This window comes from Gorilla gorilla, chromosome 8, assembly GCF_029281585.2.
Source record: "Gorilla gorilla gorilla isolate KB3781 chromosome 8, NHGRI_mGorGor1-v2.1_pri, whole genome shotgun sequence".
Classification (NCBI taxonomy): Eukaryota; Metazoa; Chordata; class Mammalia; order Primates; family Hominidae; genus Gorilla; species Gorilla gorilla.
The window spans coordinates 63,362,879-63,382,659 of NC_073232.2; the positions used below are offsets into that span (position 1 = coordinate 63,362,879).

A 19,781-nucleotide genomic window follows, 5' to 3' on the forward strand; every position below is an offset into this window, starting at 1 on the left:
GCAAATCTTTTCTGGAAACACCCTCAGAGACACAACCAAGAATACTGTTTTACCAGTGATGTGGGTATCCCTGAACCCAATCAAGTTAACATATAAAATTAATCATCAAAGACAATTTCAAGTGAGAACTGTGACTCCACTGACCATGGAGATGAGAAGATGTGCTCACAATTATACAGTGCTTTCACCATATAGGTACAATTTTTTTTTTTTTTTTTACCAGAGTCTTGCTCTGTTGCCCAGGCTGCCATGTAGTGGTGCAACCAGAGCTTACTTCAACCTCAAACTCTTGGACTCAAGTGATCCACCTGCCCCAGCCTCACAAAGAACTGGGATTATAAGCATAGCTAGAACTACAGATGCACGCCACCAGGCCCAGTTAATTAAAAATGATTTTTTAAATAGAGGCAGCATCTCACTATGTTGCCTAGGCTGGCCTTGAACTCCTAGCCTCAAGTGATCCTCCAGTCTCAGCCTCCCAAAACACTGGGATTACAGGTATGAGACACTGCACTGAGCCCCATACAGATACAATTGATATAAATAATTTCAAGAGGATATGCAATAATACAATGAAGTAATATATTTAGGTAGTAATAAGTTTTGAGTATATATTTTGAGTATATATTTTATATAATTTTTGTAACATTTATATACTATTATTTTAATGTACTTTAGTTGTAAGTTTATGCCATTTAATTTTTAAAAATTGTAGTCCTTGAATATTGACTTATATATATATATCCCTTGTCCCAGGTGGCTATTAAACCAAAGCTCTACTTCAACAGACTCGAGAAATGTTCTCAGAGCAAATAAAGTTTCAGTGGCCCACTTTCATGGTTCCCGTGTTCCCTTAGATTTTGACTTGGCTTTTTCTTAGTATGTTGCCAACTTTTTGAGATTTTTAAGAGAGAGAGAGGGATGTAACATACACACACACACAGATACATATACATACACGTATACATATACATATACATATACATGTACATATGTAGTAGCGTTTTAAATTTTCAGTGAGAGAGTTGATTCAAATAACCGAATCTGCCATTTCCCCCAAAACAAAAGTTTCTCACCTAAAAAATTATATAAATGTTGTCACACTGTATTATGCAATTTTTTCATTTAGCATTGTTTCTGAAATTTAGCCATGTTAAATTTAACTAATGCATTTATATTCACTTTCATGTAATATTCTATTGTTTGAATACACCAGATTTAATGGTCTATTATCCAGGTGATGGGCAGTTTGACTTCTAAATTTTTTACTATTTCAAAATTCTTCTGAAGATATGCTGAGATATATATATATATATCTCCTAGTGAATGTGTATGAACTTTTTTTCTAGGAAATATACCAATGAATAGAAGTGTTCAGTTATAGGATACAGACATTTTCAACTTAGTTAAATATTGGAAAATTATTCTTCCAATTTGTAAAAATTCCCATTTGTACCAGCAGATATGAAAATTTTACATTGCTCTACATTCTAACCAACATTTTGCTACTTTTAAACTTTAATTTGCAAATCTGATGAATAAAAATGGTTTATTTTAATTTTTAAATTTACAGTTCCTGGTAATGGAGTATATATCCATATATTTCTGTTTTCTGGATGAGAAGACTAACCTAACTAAGTAGGTTAGTATAACCTTTATACACTAATAGATGAGGATAATTCAAGAAAGGGGACTTTTAGGCTACTCTCTTGAGACCATAGACAGAAAAGTCTAAAATATAATATTGGAGGCCAAGGTGGGAGGATCATTCGAAGCCAGGAGCTTGATACCAGACTGTGAAATATAGCAAGACCCAATTTCTATAAAAAATAAACAACCTAGCTGTGTGTGATATGTGTCTATAGTCCCAGCTACTCAAAAGGCTGAGGCGGCCTCAAGGATCACTTGAGCCCAGGAGTTTGAGGCTGCAGTAAGCTAGGATTGTGCCACTGCACTCCAGCCTGTGTGACAGAGAGACCCTGTCTCTAAAATACATAAATAAATAAAATATAACATTGGTAAATCAAAAACACCAATATATTCAAAATGCATGTAATGACAAAGTTGAATTCATGCCAAGGAAGCATGGGTGGCTTAACATTAGATGTGTTATACATCTTCCACCAAGTCGACCACAATAAAAGGATTAAGAAAGTAACATGCCCATCTTAATGTATGCTGAAACAGAATTTTGATTTTTTAAAAAGATTGACCAACTAAGAACTCTCTTAATATGATCGTGTGTATGTGTATAAAACCTGTATCAAACATCTAATGATGAAATTTAAAATCAGAAAAGAGATAAGGATGCCAACTGTAATTTTATTATTATACATTTACGTGGAGTCCTAGCCAGCCCATTACTTCAAGAAAAAAATTACTGATTGGAACTGTAAAGAGTTAAATACAACATTTTGTTATTCAGAGATGACAATATTATCTTTATAAATAACCGAGAAAATAGACATAGACATTAATCAGTAAAATTTCAGCAAGGATGGTGGACATAAGAACACTATGCAAGAAATTGGCAGGGCACAGTGGCTCACGCCTGCAATTCCAGCACTTTAGGAGGCTAAGGTGGATGGATCACTTGAGCTCAGGAGTTTAAGACCAGCCTGGCCAACATGGTGAAACCCTGTCTCTACTAAAAATACAAAAATTTGCCAGGCATGGTGGTGCACACCTGTAAGTCCCAGCTACTTGGGAGGCTGAGGTAGGAGGATTGCTTGAACCCAGGAGACGGAGGTTGCAGTGAGGCGAGATAGCACTGCTGCACTCCAGCCTGGGCAACAGAGTGAGACTGTTCAAAAAAAACGAAGAAATCAATTGAATTTCTCTGTGCCACTATTATAATATTCGAGAGTATAATATGTTAAAATATGTTATTTTAATAGCAACCAAATATGTAAATGAATTGTATTAAAAATGCTTTTGAAGACATTCTATAAACTGTAAATAATGCTCATGAGTGGAAAAAGTTAAAATCATAAGGTTGTCATTTCTCCCATTAATCTATGAACTAAAAATAATTCTAATCAAAATCCTAAAAGGTGTTTTCATGAAACATGACCATATGGTTTTAATATTTATGTAGAATAAAAGGACTCTAATGTGCCAAGACAATTTTAAAGACAAAAAGCTAGGGGGATGGAGGGACGGAGGGCGGTGGGGGTACCCCATAAGATATAAATAATATTTATAAACCATGTTAACTGAGCCAGTTTGATAGTACTGCATAGAGTGGCAACTATACCAATGGAATATTAAATACATATTAAATTATATTATATTTATATATATACGTGTATATATGTGTATATATACATGTGTATACATATATATGTGTGTATATACATGTGTATACATATATATGTGTATATATACATATATACGATATGCACACATATATATATACATAAATACCTATGGGTGGTTTAACATTAGAATATGTTAAACTGATATGTAAAACAAATAATATTGTAACCTTTCTGGCTGAATCAAAATTAGAAATCTGGAGCCTGTGGAGCTTACTCCCTGCGTGTCCCCTTTTGTTAATCCAGGTACTCCTCTCCCTATTCCATCCTGGTAGACTCTGAGACATTACTTCAATGTTCTGAAGCTCTATGGAGAACTGAACTTGAAAATCATCAGCTCATTGCAAGCCTTTCCTTTTTGATCAGAGATTGGCAACCTTTTCTGGAAAGTCCCAGATAGTAAATATTTTAGGCTTTACCTGCCATGCAGCCTCTAGCTTACTACTCAAGTGTTGTTGTAACATGAAAGCAGCTTCAGGCAATATGTTTGTTCCAATAAAACTTTATTTACAAAAACAGGCTGTGAGACAAATTTGGCTGGTGCATCACAGTTTGCCAGCCCTGGCAGGGAGGTTGTAAGTGAAGGAACTTAAAAGCATAGAGTTTTATTACCAAAAATAACTCTAATAATCTTCTTATGGGTCAGGAAACCAAGGCCCTAAGTAATTCACTTCCATTTACATAGTAAATTGTGGCACATGTAATTAGCAAAGGGTTACACAGAAGACATTTAGAATTATGGTTAAGATGGTATCTTGTTCCTATTCCAACTTTCTTTTATTGTAAAATCTCTCCACTCTCACTTCTTTCCAGGAACCTTGAAGAATCATGTTCTTCCTAGGAATTACAAATCCCCCGATTCCATGTCTAACATAATTTCTACTGGCCTCTTTGCTTCTCATGCTTTAGTACCAGTGCTTCTGAATTTGTAAGTCTTCATGCAAATTACCCAGGTAAATCATTGCACCAACCTTAGATGGTCTGGACTCTTAAAATGTTTCCTTCCATTACTCTCTTAAAATGTATCTTTGCTATGTCAAGTTTGAGGTAGTTTCTGCCAGAAGATTGGGCATTTGGGTGAATTCAAGTCTTCACTGTAGTTTTTACTGCCTGTGACTCAGGGTCTAAAGATTTATTCTGTTATTTTCTGCCTGTTATTTTCTACAGTGATAAATCACCTTGCAGAGGCTAGGGCAGGCCTCACCTTTCTTTTGAATGTGACAGTTGTATCAGTCGGAATGGGCGAAATCCTGTTGAAATAGACAAAGCCAAAATCTTAGTGGTTCAAAACAACAATATATTCCACTGTAAAGCCTTTGGGAGTTGGTGAGGGGCTCCACTCCTCCTCATCACTGTCCTTACTCTGCTTCTGAAGCTGACAGGGCAGCCACTGTTGAGGAAATGCTGATCACAACATCACAGGTAAAGGAGAATGTAATGAAGCAAGAACTGGCTCTTAAAGCTTCTGTTTGCAGCAGTGACAAGGCTCACCTTTCAATGGCCAAAGCAAGTCAAAAAGCCAAACCTGACTTACATGGCACAGAAAAGTGCCCCAGGGAGGGAAATCAGACATTGAAGAACTGTGGCCAAAATCCAGCTGAGCCAGCAGCTCAGGTCACCAGTATCATTTCTCCCCAGAGGACTAAGGGTCCTCCTGCAAATTAACTCCTAGTATCCTGCACTGATGTACCAGATACCAGAGGGGTATGCATATACATTTTTGGCTTTGCAAATCAAGACATGGGTCTATTCCTTAACAAAAAGTAGCTTATTATTCATAGGCCATTTTAATATGTTAATTGAAAGAACACTTCTATGGGTGGAATATAAATGCCATTTAACATTTCTGAGAGCATTTATAGGCTTTGGATGTCTATGATTCTTTACAGAGTTATTTTTTTTTGTTTACCTCATTTACCCCACCATTCCTGAAATGTTTCTCCATGGATCCTTTTCTCCTGCTTCTACCTCATAGAGATGTATCAAAATACACTAAGGGGCCCGTTAAAAATTCAGATTCCTGGGTTATACCTCAAAATAACTTTGGATTATCCTAGAAACCTATGTTTTTATATTATTTCCCAGATACATCTTATGACAGTAATGTTTGAAAAACACTGGCTTAGATCCTATGTCTAGAGCTTGTCCATGAATTTTTATAAAATCTGTGGCCAGACTTTTGGGTTGTTGGAGATACCTTGTTTTCCTTTTTTTTTCTTTCTATAATTTTTTTTTTGCACAAGTTTGAGGCTTAACCTGTTTGGCTTTGCTAATGGGCATGTAGGTAGATAGATTTGTCTTTTGTTCCATAGACTCACCTTGGATAAAAAACAGCTGCCAGAGATAAATATTACTGTTTTATCAATTTATAGGACTTTTTGAGTTAGAAAGGAGAAGTCTGGGGACACAGAGGAAAACTCTCAATATGACTCTCAATAAAAAAAAAAGTTAGTGTGAAATTAACTGGGCATGGTGATGTGCACCTGTAGTCATAGATACTTGGTAGGTCAAGACAGGAGGGTCCCTTGAGCCCACAAAGTCAAGGCTGCAGTTAGCTGAGATTGTGCCATTGCATTCCAGCCTGGGTGACAGGGTGAGGCCCTGTCTCAAACACCACCTACCCACACAAAAGAAACATTAATATGGTGGCCTGTATTATGAGCATGACACACAGGGCTATAACTAAGAATCTAAAGGTAGGTCTGCAGGCGTAACATTGTAATATTTGCACTTGGGTATCATTTGGATGATCACACAATCAATCCATTTATTTCAAATTTAGAATTGATTCCTATTGTCATTCTTGAAAAATTGCACACTGATTTATTCCCACTGAAATTAGTATGCACAAGATGTGAGTGATGTAGATGCAACATCATCACCATCACTGACGTCTCCTCCTCCCTATCCTTCTAATGATTGTGTTGATCTGTGCGCTCCTCCCAAAACTGTGCGATGAGTACAAAAAAAAAAAAACCCTTTCATGATCAAGAAGAACATTCTTAGATTAAGGGTATGAAAAACCATATAACTTAAAGGATGGATGTTAAAACCTTATATTACAGTTCTATTTGCAGAAGAAATGAAATTACTGGATGTGCAATCATGACATAGTATTTTTTCAAGTGGTTTTATTGACTTTATCTGAAAAAGTTAACTGAATTTCTAGTTTTCATCAAACAAGGGTTTTCAACTCACTGTCACTGGCAATGTGAGGTCAAAAAGACAAAAACAACGTAATTGAGAGAATCTTCATGCTGCAGCCAGTTTTCATGTGTGCATCATTTACTTCAGAGAAGGACAAAGGGATGTAGAAAGAATATGTTTAACTAGGCTTTGGAGAGTTGAATTTGTCGTAATCATATTGTTCCCCAAATGTTTCTTTTTTGTGCATATGATGAAGCCAAGGAATCAGGTGAAAAATCCTTGGACAAAGACTCATGAAGTTGCTCTTCATATGAAATCATTTCCTCCTAGGATGTAGTAATATACAAGAATTGTCCCTTTGATTGTTTTGCCTAGTGCAGAGTTTGACTAGGGACAGCCCAAAAAAGGACCGTGTGGTGGTCATGCTCAGAAATCTGCTAATTTCTGAGTTTGTGTGAATATCTATATTCACTTTGCTTTTCACACTGGATGGCCCAACATTATTCCTATGAATTCTTTAAAACCAATTTGTTGGATTAGTTTTATATTAGATTATAATATAGTATATTATTTCATGAAGGACGCTGGATTATAGGTATTTCCTACTTTGTTGTAGTGACATTCTACAACAGCACTACCTGGTATTTCATCTAGTATGATATACCAATTCTATTCTTGGAATCTTGTCTGGAATTAAACATCAACTAAGTTCAAAAGTAATTATTTTTTTATTTCAACTCTATAAAGTATACAACAGGCACTCAGCAATTACAGCTGCAGGAAAAATACAGAGCAAATCAAAGCAGGTAAATTTATGAAAAAGTTTTTAATCTACATCAAAAGAGTGCAAGTGGTCAATGACCATTTGATGACAGTTTGTTGCATTCTGACTAACAAAGAACTCTTTCATGTAGAACAAATTGTAAGAGGACAATCAAATAACCATAGCTGTAAGAATACAAAAGAACTGACCGGTTGTAAAAACATCATACATTGAAATAAATTTGATAGATGATGCTTAAAGAAATGTCCCTTTGCTCAGAAAGCCCCAACCTCTGAGTCATTGCCGAGGTCCCAGAGCTCTGTCTGTTGATGCAGGGGCAGAGAGGAGGACTAACAACACACTTTCAATGTTTTGCTTTCTAGGTCTGTTGAAAACTTGCCTCGTAAATGATTTGCATATACAAGAACTCAGAGAAAGCATCCTGTTTTGTTGAGAGGTGCACCAAGTGACTTTTTCATCATTGGTTTCATAACGAGGTGTGGTTAGCAGTCATTTCCAATTTTTCTTTTTCGGTTGGACCATTGTCAATGGAGTCTATAAAATGAGATATGTTAGAACTTGACTGCACTAATTTATTTTTACAGAATCTGCACAGCTTAGCAAAACAGGAATACCTGTATACAGACTGATAGAATGTCATATATTAATTTGACCTGCACATACATTTATACATTTCACAGAAATGACGCTGTATCTCATCAACAGATACACAGCTCTGGTACATTTAACAGAAATAAGAGAACAACTTCATCATTTCTGTAATTCATCAATATTATATAGTAAAGGCTTATAAATTGTTAGCAGAAAGAACTGTAAAACGCAGCAAGCTAAGAAAGGACAACATTTTGAGGTGTGTTTGTCTTTGTCATGCAGCATAACACCAAATTTGTTTTTTTAATAGGATGCCATGAATTTAAGGCACTTGCAACAATGCCAGATAGCCAGGTCATGTTCTAAACTACGGGACAGATGAATAACAGTACAGTTGACATAATTTTCAATAATACTGACAATTATGACATTAATTCAAGTCTACTTGGACCTAAAAACATTATTCAATACAAATCAAATGAAATAATAATGCTGTGAAACACTAAAAAAAAGTTATATGTACCACAAAATATCACACAAAAATACCTATTTACATAAATATTTGTCTGTGGTCCTATAGTGAAAGAAAACGTTGTTATGGATAATGCACAGATCACCTCTATTGTATGAAATCAGTTCTAATATCCTTATTTTCAACATGGTAGCTGACTTCATTAAATTTGTTTACCATCAGTTCAGTCATTTAGAAATGAAACAGGAAAAATTCAATAGTTGAGTTTATTACTACACATGTGTAATTCACATGCATATTCCACAATTTTAGGTAAAAATTATGACTTGTAAAGAATATAATCAAAATAAATTTGTTTTGAATGCCACATGGATCTGATTCATGTCTTAATAAGAAAGAAGATATAAACATAAAAAGCATGTATAGCATTTTTCCAGAAATTATTTTTTCAAATGTATTCAATCTATCTCAGTTGTTTTAATGTTGCTTCCCTTGGCAGTTTCAGTTTTCCTGTGAGTCAAGACACACAGAAAGCCCTTATTTCCCATACTCAACACATTAACAAGAAAATCATATAACAAATCAAACAAGTTGGCACTATTCTAACTTATCCAGATGTTCTTTAACGTAAGAAAATAGAGGGGTTGTGAAAAATTCAGAAATAAAGTGAGATGCATTTTATGGAACTGACCATGAATTTTAGCCCTAGAGTCTTCATTAAGACAAGATTTAAATCCTAAAAATTCAATGTTGACAAAATTAGACGAATGTTTTCTGTTGGTACATCTTGGAAGATGTAGTTTACCTTTATTTTGTGGTGATTACTTCAGACATCAAATGCAATGCTATGGGTGAAATGAACAAAGATGCAGTAACAAGTGGGAGAAACAATCTACAGTTTCTTGTGCTGAATGCTACTTCTTCCTTCTCCATTGAACTTATTCATATTGGTTGTCTTAGACTTGAACCATAGTTCCAAAATCCACAGCAAGTGCTAATCTCTGGGACTTTGGGGATTTTTAAAACGTTATAGGAGCAGATTCTCTTCCCAAATAACAAGGTAAATTTAGTATTCTAGCAAGTCTTTCTTTAGCAAGCCTAAACCACATTATCTTTCAACAAAAATTACTGAACATTCACTATAATATTGGAATTACATATTTTTAAAAAGCCAATTAAAAATATAAAACTCTTGAAATAACATTCATAGCTAGATTTTAGGTTGATATGTTTAATTTTATATTCTAAAATCTGTAGAAAACAGTGGATATCTTGGGGAATAGACCAATTGGGAGAAATTGTAAGGGAGGGAAAACTCCAAAAATACAAGAATAACAATATTTTAGGATTAAAGTTTTAACTGAAGTTTATACCCTTTTCATTTTATCCCCCCAAATTTTAAGAATATTATATTTTCATAAGATACCATATTCTAAAGTAGTTTTGAGTAAGAACAATTCAAGCAAAATTTATAATATTTGCCTTCTTAGTTAAGGTGTAATGATCTAATTGGACTTTTTCTTCCAGAAATGTAGACGTTTGATTGATTAAAAAGAAAACTCTACTGAAAAAAAAAGCAAGCGTCAATTTAATATACCAAATTCACACACAGGGCCAAAACAGAATGACAGCTTGAAAGCTTCTATATTTTTCTTCATAGGTATAATGTAATTTTGTCCAGGAAATGATTCCAAATGGCTGAGTTACTTATGACAGCTAATAATAGTCAACTGGCCTGCCAGTGAAGGACTCAGTTTAATTTGTGGATTCTTTTCTCCAGGTGAATAAAGTAAATCAGCTTGACATTTTCAAATCTAGTCTTTTTTAGGTAGTATGAAATTGCAGAACTGTAGTAATTCTATTTTATTTAAAATTTATTTTTAAAAAAATCAGGTTCCTGTTTTCCTCTGTACTGCTTTCTTAGTTAGACAAGTATATGGACTCAGCTTATTCACAAAAAGGTAATCAACATCTGGCCAGGTTCTTGTTTTGTTCTCTGACCTCAAATAAGTAATGTTCCAGATCTGGTAAACCTGTAAATATTAACAACTTTGACTTTGGGCTTTCTTTGTCTTTTCTACTTCTTTTATTTCTGTTTTTCATTCTTGTTTTTTTGTTTGTTTGTTGTTTTTTGGTTCAGGCCTAAGACAAGAAGCTAGTTCAAATAGGTTTATAATCACCTTTGTCTCTCAACTCTAGACTGACTATGTTGTATAAGTGAAATTGGACAGGAGTTTGGTTTAATAACTTTAGTGAAAATGCTTGAGTTTCTGGCTACACATATAATGATTTGAATTTGTGTTGTCTGTTCAGACACTGACATTTACAGATGAAAGATATACATAGCACCTATATAGTTTTTATTTATTTTTTGGATGGGTTTTAATCCCTCCCCACTCCACCCTACCCCAAGCATTTATTTTTATAAAAGGGAATACTTTAAGCCTCAGTTTGAGGGTATGTTAGGTAAAACCAATTGGCTGCTAGTCATTTACTTCCAGGACCATCTTTAAGCACAATATTTTAAAAAATATGAAATGGTTTTGTGAATTGCTTTTTTTTCCCACTCTGTCATGCCAATTTATCAAAAAAAAACAAACAAATATCATGCATTATTTTTCAGTCTTCTGTGAAAACTCATATATACCTACTATGAGAGGTCTCAGCAGAATCTATAGCAGTTGTGCTTTTATCATATCAATTTTTAAAATCTGTCAGAAAGAAAAGGTAACATTCAGTCTTGTCATCAGCACTGCTGGGAAATAAAATCATGAAACTTCTAGCACTGGTGTGACATGAACTCTGTGACCAACAGATGTGTGGTCCTCTTTTGTATGGTATATACACCGGCCTGCAGTAATAGATCCCACAACCTTCACTTGAAGAAAGGGAATAGCCCAGTTTCTGTACCATAGTAATCTATTGTACCCAATATATTATTCTTTCATCTTCTTGAATATTCTAGCAAGGTACAGACTCTTATACTAGATTGAAGTGTTTCCTACAGTCTTTCAAATTATAATCAGAGCAAAGCAAGGTCATTGCAACAATAGAAAACATCTCTTTACTGGTGAAAGGCTTTGCTTCAGGACCACCATGTCAACTGCTATTTTAGGTTCAAACAGAAAACATGTAAAGAGCACTACTGTCATCTAAGCAATAAGTCCTAATGCCACTGTAGTTACTGGAGCAGCATCGATCAAAGGCATCATGGTGACCCCGAGCACTAATCTTCTCTCTTTCCCTCAGGTTTGCTGGCAGCTGTGTCTCAGAAAAAGCTGTCTTCAGCAAGGCAGAAGCAGGTAAGAGAAATACATTAGAAGTCTATATCCCATCCTGAGTTGTCATCAGGTGGTGGTTCATCGTTGTCCTCAGGGAAACTGTCAAAATTACTTGTGTCTGTGGGTGATGCAACCTGTAAAAAATGGACAGGTTTTTTTTAGTGGATTTTTTTTAGTGGAATTCCAAGCTGGAATTTTTAAGTGCATTCTGTATTTATTCCCTATTAGTGACTATTTCGTTGAGTATCTACTATGTAGCAGGTATTGAGGGTCACAGTGGTAAGTACAAGCAGACATGGTTCTTATCCTTGGAGAGTTTATACCCTTGTGAGTAATATATTGTATGATTAAAACAAATAATCACTAAAATCTTTCTATATAATAAACTTTGGCTAGAGCTATGGAAACAAAGATGCCATGAAAGTATAAGAGTGATCATGTAGCGTGATGCCTCCAGCTTTGTTCTTTTGGCTCAGGATTGACTTGGCGATGCGGGCTCTTTTTTGGTTCCATATGAACTTTAAAGTAGTTTTTTCCAATTCTGTGAAGAAAGTCATTGGTAGCTTGATGGGGATGGCATTGAATCTATAAATTACCTTGGGCAGTATGGCCATTTTCACAATATTGATTCTTCCTACCCATGAGCATGGAATGTTCTTCCATTTGTTTGTATCCTCTTTTATTTCCTTGAGCAGTGGTTTGTAGTTCTCCTTGAAGAGGTCCTTCACATCCCTTGTAAGTTGGATTCCTAGGTATTTTATTCTCTTTGAAGCAATTGTGAATGGGAGTTCACTCATGATTTGGCTCTCTGTTTGTCTGTTATTGGTGTATAAGAATGCTTGTGATTTTTGTACATTGATTTTGTATCCTGAGACTTGGCTGAAGTTGCTTATCAGCTTAAGGAGATTTTGGGCTGAGACAACGGGGTTTTCTAGATATACAATCAGGTCATCTGCAAACAGGGACAATTTGACTTCCTCTTTTCCTAATTGAATACCCTTTATTTACTTCTCCTGCCTAATAGCCCTGGCCAGAACTTCCAACACTATGTTGAATAGGAGTGGTGAGAGAGGGCATCCCTGTCTTGTGCCAGTTTTCAAAGGGAATGCTTCCAGGTTTTGCCCATTCAGTACGATATTGGCTGTGGGTTTGTCATAGATAGCTCTTATTATTTTGAGATACGTCCCATCAATACCTAATTTTTTGAGAGTTTTTAGCATGAAGGGTTGTTGAATTTTGTCAGAGGCCTTTTCTGCATGTATACTACAATGCTACAGTAACCAAAACAGCATGGTACTGGTACCAAAACAGAGATATAGATCAACGGAACAGAACAGAGCCCTCAGACATAATGCCGCATATCTACAACTATCTGATCTTTGACAAACCTGAGAAAAACAAGCAATGGGGAAAGGATTCCCTATTTAATAAATGGTGCTGGGGAAACTGGCTAGCCATATGTAGAAAGCTGAAACTGGATCCCTTCCTTACACCTTATACAAAAATTAATTCAAGATGGATTAAAGACTTAAATGTTAGACCTAAAACCATAAAAACCCTAGAAGAAGACCTAGGCATTACCATTCAGGACATAGGCATGGGCAAGGACTTCATGTCTAAAACACCAAAAGCAATGGCAACAAAAGCCAAAATTGACAAATGGGATCTAATTAAACTAAAGAGCTTCTGCACAGCAAAAGAAACTACCATCAGAGTGAACAGGCAACCTACAAAATGGGAGAAAATTTTCGCACCCTACTCATCTGACAAAGGGCTAATACCCGGAATCTACAAAGAACTCAAACAAATTTACAAGAAAAAAAACAAACAACCCCATCAAAAAGTGGGCCAAGGACATGAACAGACACTTCTCAAAAGAAGACATTTATGCAGCCAAAAAACACATGAAAAAATGCTCACCATCATTGGCCATCAGAGAAATGCAAATCAAAACCACAATGAGATACCATCTCACACCAGTTAGAATGGCGATCATTAAAAAGTCAGGAAACAACAGGTGCTGGAGAGGATGTGGAGAAATAGGAACACTTTTACACTGTTGGCGGGACTGTAAACTAGTTCAACCATTGTGGAAGTCAGTGTGGCGATTCCTCAGGGATCTAGAACTAGAAATACCATTTGACCCAGCCATCCCATTACTGGGTATATACCCAAAGGACTATAAATCATGCTGCTATAAAGACACATGCACACGTATGTTTATTGCGGCACTATTCACAATAGCAAAGACTTGGAACCAACCCAAATGTCCAAGAATGATAGACTGGATTAAGAAAATGTGGCACATATACACCATGGAATACTATGCAGCCATAAAAATGATGAGTTCATGTCCTTTGTAGCGACATGGATGAAATTGGAAATCATCATTCTCAGTAAACTATCGCAAGAACAAAAAACCAAACACCGTATATTCTCACTCATAGGTGGGAATTGAACAATGAGAACACATGGACACAGGAAGGGGAACATCACACTCTGGGGATTGTTGTGGGGTGGGGGGAGGGGGGAGGGATAGCTTTAGGAGATATACCTAATGCTAAATGATGAGTTAATGGGTGCAGCACACCAGCATGGCACATGTATACATATGTAACTAACCTGCACATTGTGCACATGTACCCTAAAACTTAAAGTATAATAATAATAAAAAAATAAATAAATAAAAAAATAAAAGAGTGCTCATGTAGGCCCAGCGCGGTGCTCACGTCTGTAATCCCAACACTTGGGAGGCCGAGGTGGGAGGATCACTTGAGGTCAGGAATTCAAGACCAGCCTGGCCAACATGGTGAAACTGTGTCTCTACTAAAAATACCAAAATTAGCTGGGAGTGGTGGCACTTGCCTACAATCCCAGCTACTCAGGAGGCTGAGGCAGGAGAATTGCTTGAACCCAGGATGCAGGGGTTGCAGTAAGCCAAGATCACGGCACTGCATTCCAGCCTGGGTGACAGATTAAGACTCCATCTCAAAAAAAAAAAAAAAAAAAAAGAGTGATCATGTAAAGACTCTGTGAAAAAGTGTTATTTTATTTCTTTTTTTAGAGACAGGGTCTTTCCACTCTGTCACCCAAACTGAAGTATAATGGTACAATCACAGCTCATCGTAAGCTCAAGTTCCTGGGCTCAAGTGATCCTCCTGCTCCAGACTTTTGAGTAGTTAGGACTATAGGTGCACATCAGCACACCTGGCTAATATTTTCTTTTCTTTTTTTGTAGAGACAGAGTCTCACTATGTTGTCCAGGCTGGCTGGTCTTGAACTCTTGAACTCCTGGCCTCAAGTGATCCTCTCACCTATATATTTTTGTCTGCATTTCTATATTTTGAACATTTCCCATGCTAAAAATTAAGTTATGTTTATAAATGAGGGAAACTTGAATTCAAATGAATAGTTAAAAAAGAGAAGAGTAAAACACATTTACAGTGACTATCCCCAAATTTATCTGCTTTCAAGTTTGGATTTTAGAATATGTCATTATTTTAATGTGACATTTTTCCTAGAGTTTGTTTAACCTAATCATCGGATTAAACTTTAAAAATAACAGATCATTGTTGACTGACATAAACACCATCAAGTATCTCACACAATTATAAGCTGGAAAGTCTACTTACACTTGGTATTATAGGAGGTGTCAAGGTACCTTTTCTTAAGCCTTCCCAGTTAAAGCCCTCAAACCATCTAGAAAAGGAAAAAACGCTGATAAAAACATTTTGTGTCAGCTAAAAGCTTCTCATTGCAGTGTATACAATGTCCATGGCTAATGGGAAGCAGTTAGGCAAACATTTTCATGTGACAAAAATGTTTTCTATTTAATTGCATATGTTTTTCTAATTAATTTTATGAAATACATATTTTTTAAAGTATAACTGTCAAATTTTAAACACCAATTAACATGCAACACTTATTCCTTGTAATTCAGTCATAATGTCTCTATGACCTTGTTCCTACACTATAATTAAAAGTTAATACATGTCATAATGTATCTGGCCCTGTGCCTTACAGGATATTTTATTTTAAGGAGGTAGAACCAGGGCATGAAAAGTCAGGATAGAAAATTAACTTTCCATTTTTGCCACTGATTCAGTGCACAGTGTCAGCTAATTAACCTTTTCACATCATTGTCATAGTCTCTACATGTCCCATTTTCTTCTTTTTTTCCCTTTTTTAATGAAGAATAAAGATATTTTGTGTACAGTTTTTCTGTGAAAATAGAACCAAAAAAGACTAAAGTTTTTGCTTGTTTGTTTTCTTTTGTCTTTGAAGGGTTTCAGCATTAGCAAATGCTTACAACAAATTCTTAGCAGGCTTTACAGATATTCAGAGATATTTTAGTAAACATGTTTCTTTGATAAGGATGTGAATTTCCTGTCAGTGTTACACAAACAAATAGAGAAAACCCAATTAGTTTAGCTTTAGAACATGCAATCAACATAGGGAAGGTCTGATATTTAAGATGTTGCTATTGTTTAAAAAACACACTGTATTCTGTACTTATGTTTTTCTCCTGTTATCACATCTAATTAGGAAATGCTTGGAAAAATATATTTTGTCTTTAGGAAATCAGGTAAGATACAGTAGGGGACTTTTATTTGTAATTCTGTGGTAGAGAATAGAATCCCCAAATTTAAAATACACATTTCCCCTTTGTGCCAGAGAGGAAAAAAATGCTAGTTGGTATGAGTTGTAAGAAACTGAGTTCAGCTTCTTATGTTACAGGGTTGTCAGATAAATATAAATAAGGTTTCATAATCACAACTAGAAAGGCATTTAAAAGCCTTACTAGTTTATACGCTGTCTTTGGATGTTCCTATAGGCTAATTATACTAGTTTTACACCAATAACTTAAAAAGCAACACCCTGGGGAAATGATGTCACATGTTCAGAACTCTGCAGAAAGAACACTTACTTGTGCTTTTGAATGTCTTTTACTCCATTTTTCAAATTCCCTAATCTTTCTGATGGATTGTCCCTAAAAATAAAATAATGGTTTTATTAAATCTAATTTTTTCACATTATGATGTTTTCAAAAATAATGTGGTTGAAATACTTACCTGCATAGTTTTTTAATTAAATTAGCAGCATTTTTGGCAATCTTCTTTGGAAATTCTATCATGTCAATCCCCCTCAATATGATGTTATAGGTTTTCATAGGATCTGGGCCTGAGAAAGGTGGGCTGCAAGAATGAGAGACATGACAAGAGATATTACTTTTATTTCCTATATGAGAACACTTGAATTGCTATAAACTCCACAGATGACATCAATTCATATTTGGGGGCTTAGATTAATAGTGACAATGGAATGAAAATAGATTAATAGCAAAACAGTGTGGAAGCCCTTCCAAGTAAATCACTTAGTGAAACCAGAAATGGGTCAAGTTTATCTGCTGTTCTCCTGATTTCTTTTAAGTGCTGGAGTCTAAGCCCTCATGCTGTCCTTGGTCATTCAAGATGCTTCTTCTACTCTCTGACCTTTTCCACACTTACTGACTCATTCATTATACTTGAGATGAAGTCCAAAATCATTAGGAGGGGCCACAGGAACACCAACGATACTACCCCACCTCATGCCATTACCACCCTCCCTCACTGGGATCCAGAAACTATAGCCTTCTCTCTGTTCCACTGAAATGCCGAGCACTTTCCTACCTCATGGTGTTATTTATTTGGCCTGGAAGGTTCTTCCCATACTTATCTGGCCAATGCCTCACTTTATCAAGTTTCAGTATAAGTGTTATGTTGTTTCCTCCAAAAGGCCTACTCTGGTCAACCTATTACAACCAGTTACATAACCTATATCAACCCACGTAACCTAGCAATCTAATTTCATGCTCTAGTTTAAAGTTTAATCTAAATTAGAGTCCCTGTTACACTTTTATAGCACCCTTATGCCACCACTTATTGTACTTTGTAATTATCTTTTCATTTGTGTGATTATTTTATGTCTGTCTTCCCTTCCAGAAGAGTTTGTTTTCTGCTGGTATTCCCAGAGTTGAGTAGAGTTTGCAGCATGTACATACTAAGGAGTCAATAAATATTTATTGCTCTAATGTTTCTATAGAATAGTACTCCTCCCATCCTTTTCTCTCTGCTCAGAGGACCTCATTAGATAACTTAACACTAGGCATCCTCTTTGCTAGCAAGGATGTAATACCCCAGCCCTCATGAGCCAGATCTGTTGATTTTTTTTTTTATTTTTAACTGATCCATCCTTGAAGTGTCGTTTGTGGCAGCTTCAGTGAGTACAAAATGACTAAAGTCAGGTCTTTCCTTCAAATTTCTCACAATTCAGAGGGGAGATGATGATACACCTTGATGAATGATTTCTTTGGAAATTAATTACTCTCTTTAATACAGGTTTTGTGTGTCTTTGGGGAAGAAATCTGAATTATTATTTTTTTTGCCTTTCATGTTTATTAAGAGCAGTTCAAACTATTTCTTTTTATCAAGCAGGCTAATGAGTAATTTAAAGTAAGGAGTAGTAGATTTACCTGTTAAGGGCTGTGATGGATTCTGCTTTGATTTTCTGTGAAAAATGCTTTCTATTTACTTTAATATGTCATTAGCTAGTAATTGCCTATCAATTTTAAATCACTTGAAAAATGTATAAACATGCAAATCTATTTAGTATTCTCTTAGAATTTAAAATTTTATCTTTAGTTGATTCTATGATTGAATATTCTTTTTAATCTCTTAACATGCCAGTTTTCATTTTTTACTTTAAAAAATGAGGAGAAGCCACATCTTGGCAATGATTTCTAATTTATAGTTTTGCTTTTATATTTATTTTGCTTTTATATTTAGTTGCTTATCTTAGAAGACTAAAATCAATTATTAAATACAGTATTTGTGGTTTTTATGTGATGCATGTTAGTCTAATATTCATTCAATATATAAAACAAAATTATTTAGAAGAAAGTCATCCAAAACCTCAAAATATTCAGAATGCTCTACATTTGATGAACATAATTTCATAGATTTCTCTATGTAGATTGTAGACACACAGGATTATATTATGCATATTTTTAAATTTAAAAGTATTCGATTTAATTTTACTTTAGCTAAACTGAGGAGTAAAATGGAGAGAAATGCTAAATTTCAAATATGTGTGCTTCTTAACCAATATTAATTCCTAAAATATTTCTCTAAAATTAAAAAAAATTCAAATTGAATTTAGAGATTTCTCTTCTGTAATGACATGTTTTAACTGTAAAATATATGTAATATTACTAATTATTAATGATGAGAAATAAGTATACCTATAGTTATACCTGCTTTACCTCCCACCTTAATTTTTGTTGGTTTTAGTGTTATTTTAAGATTGCCAAAGACTACAATATTTACATTCTGTTCAATTACCCAAATTTAAATTATTTGATCTAAGTTCTAATTAATTAGACCCAAAGCTCATCAATCTTTTTACTAGTTTTTCTATTCCTGAATGCTTTATTTTGATTCATCTTTTTGTGGGCTTGATTGAATAGTAGTGTTTTTGAGAAAGGCCTGGGGTCCACACTTTATATGTTGTGTTTGAATTTGAAGAAGAACTTAACTCAGTATAAATTACTTGGGTTATACCTTCTCTGACCCTCAGAACTACGTAGTTCTTGATATACTATCTTTTGGCATTAAAGGTGCTGTAGAGAAGGTTGAGGCCAGCTGGAACTTTAACTGTCTTCACTCCCAATACCACACATGCCATGTTTTTATGGCTTTGATGCCAATAAGACTATTCCTTATTAATGAATTTAATTCATTAATTCACCACATGGACATATTGTGGTGATATTATTCTGAATCAGTTTCTCCATGGTCACTGCAGATCAAAAGGATATACTGAGTCAATTCTTTATGCCATGGATTTTTATTATGTAATTAAAGATGTTTCTTCTCCTGTTTGTAATATTGATATTCATACACATAATTGATGTGTTTTCTATTTCCTTTGACTAATAGATTCTCTTTCTGAAATCATATCTGTATATTTTTTCTTTTTTCATTATATTTTCCAAGCCTGTCTACTATCTCCCTTGCTGCATTTTTAATTGTTACTATTTTATTTTCTCTTACTTACAGCATGACTTTCAGTTCTGTAATGGTCCTGAGCTCTGCTAGTTACTTGTCTTCTCATTTATGAACACTTGCAAATATCTTAGAGGTTACTTTTTA

At 35.0% G+C, this 19,781-nt stretch overlaps 1 protein-coding gene across 4 annotated transcripts in view; it reads right to left on the bottom strand.

Annotated features, from left to right (window-relative positions):
• Nucleotides 1-7,173: 7,173 nt before the first annotated feature.
• Nucleotides 7,174-19,781, bottom strand: part of PRKG1 (protein kinase cGMP-dependent 1) — a 1,413,735-nt gene continuing 1,401,127 nt past the window's right edge. For all 4 annotated transcript variants that reach the window (XM_055354062.2, XM_019034965.4, XM_019034964.4 and 1 more), the window contains 4 exons: nucleotides 16,665-16,787; nucleotides 16,520-16,582; nucleotides 15,225-15,291; nucleotides 7,174-11,726 (listed from right to left, as the gene is read on the bottom strand). In XM_055354062.2, coding sequence (XP_055210037.1) covers nucleotides 11,628-11,726; nucleotides 15,225-15,291; nucleotides 16,520-16,582; nucleotides 16,665-16,787 — 352 coding nt within the window. In that variant the 3' untranslated portion in view covers nucleotides 7,174-11,627. The remainder of the gene's footprint in view (nucleotides 11,727-15,224; nucleotides 15,292-16,519; nucleotides 16,583-16,664; nucleotides 16,788-19,781) is intronic.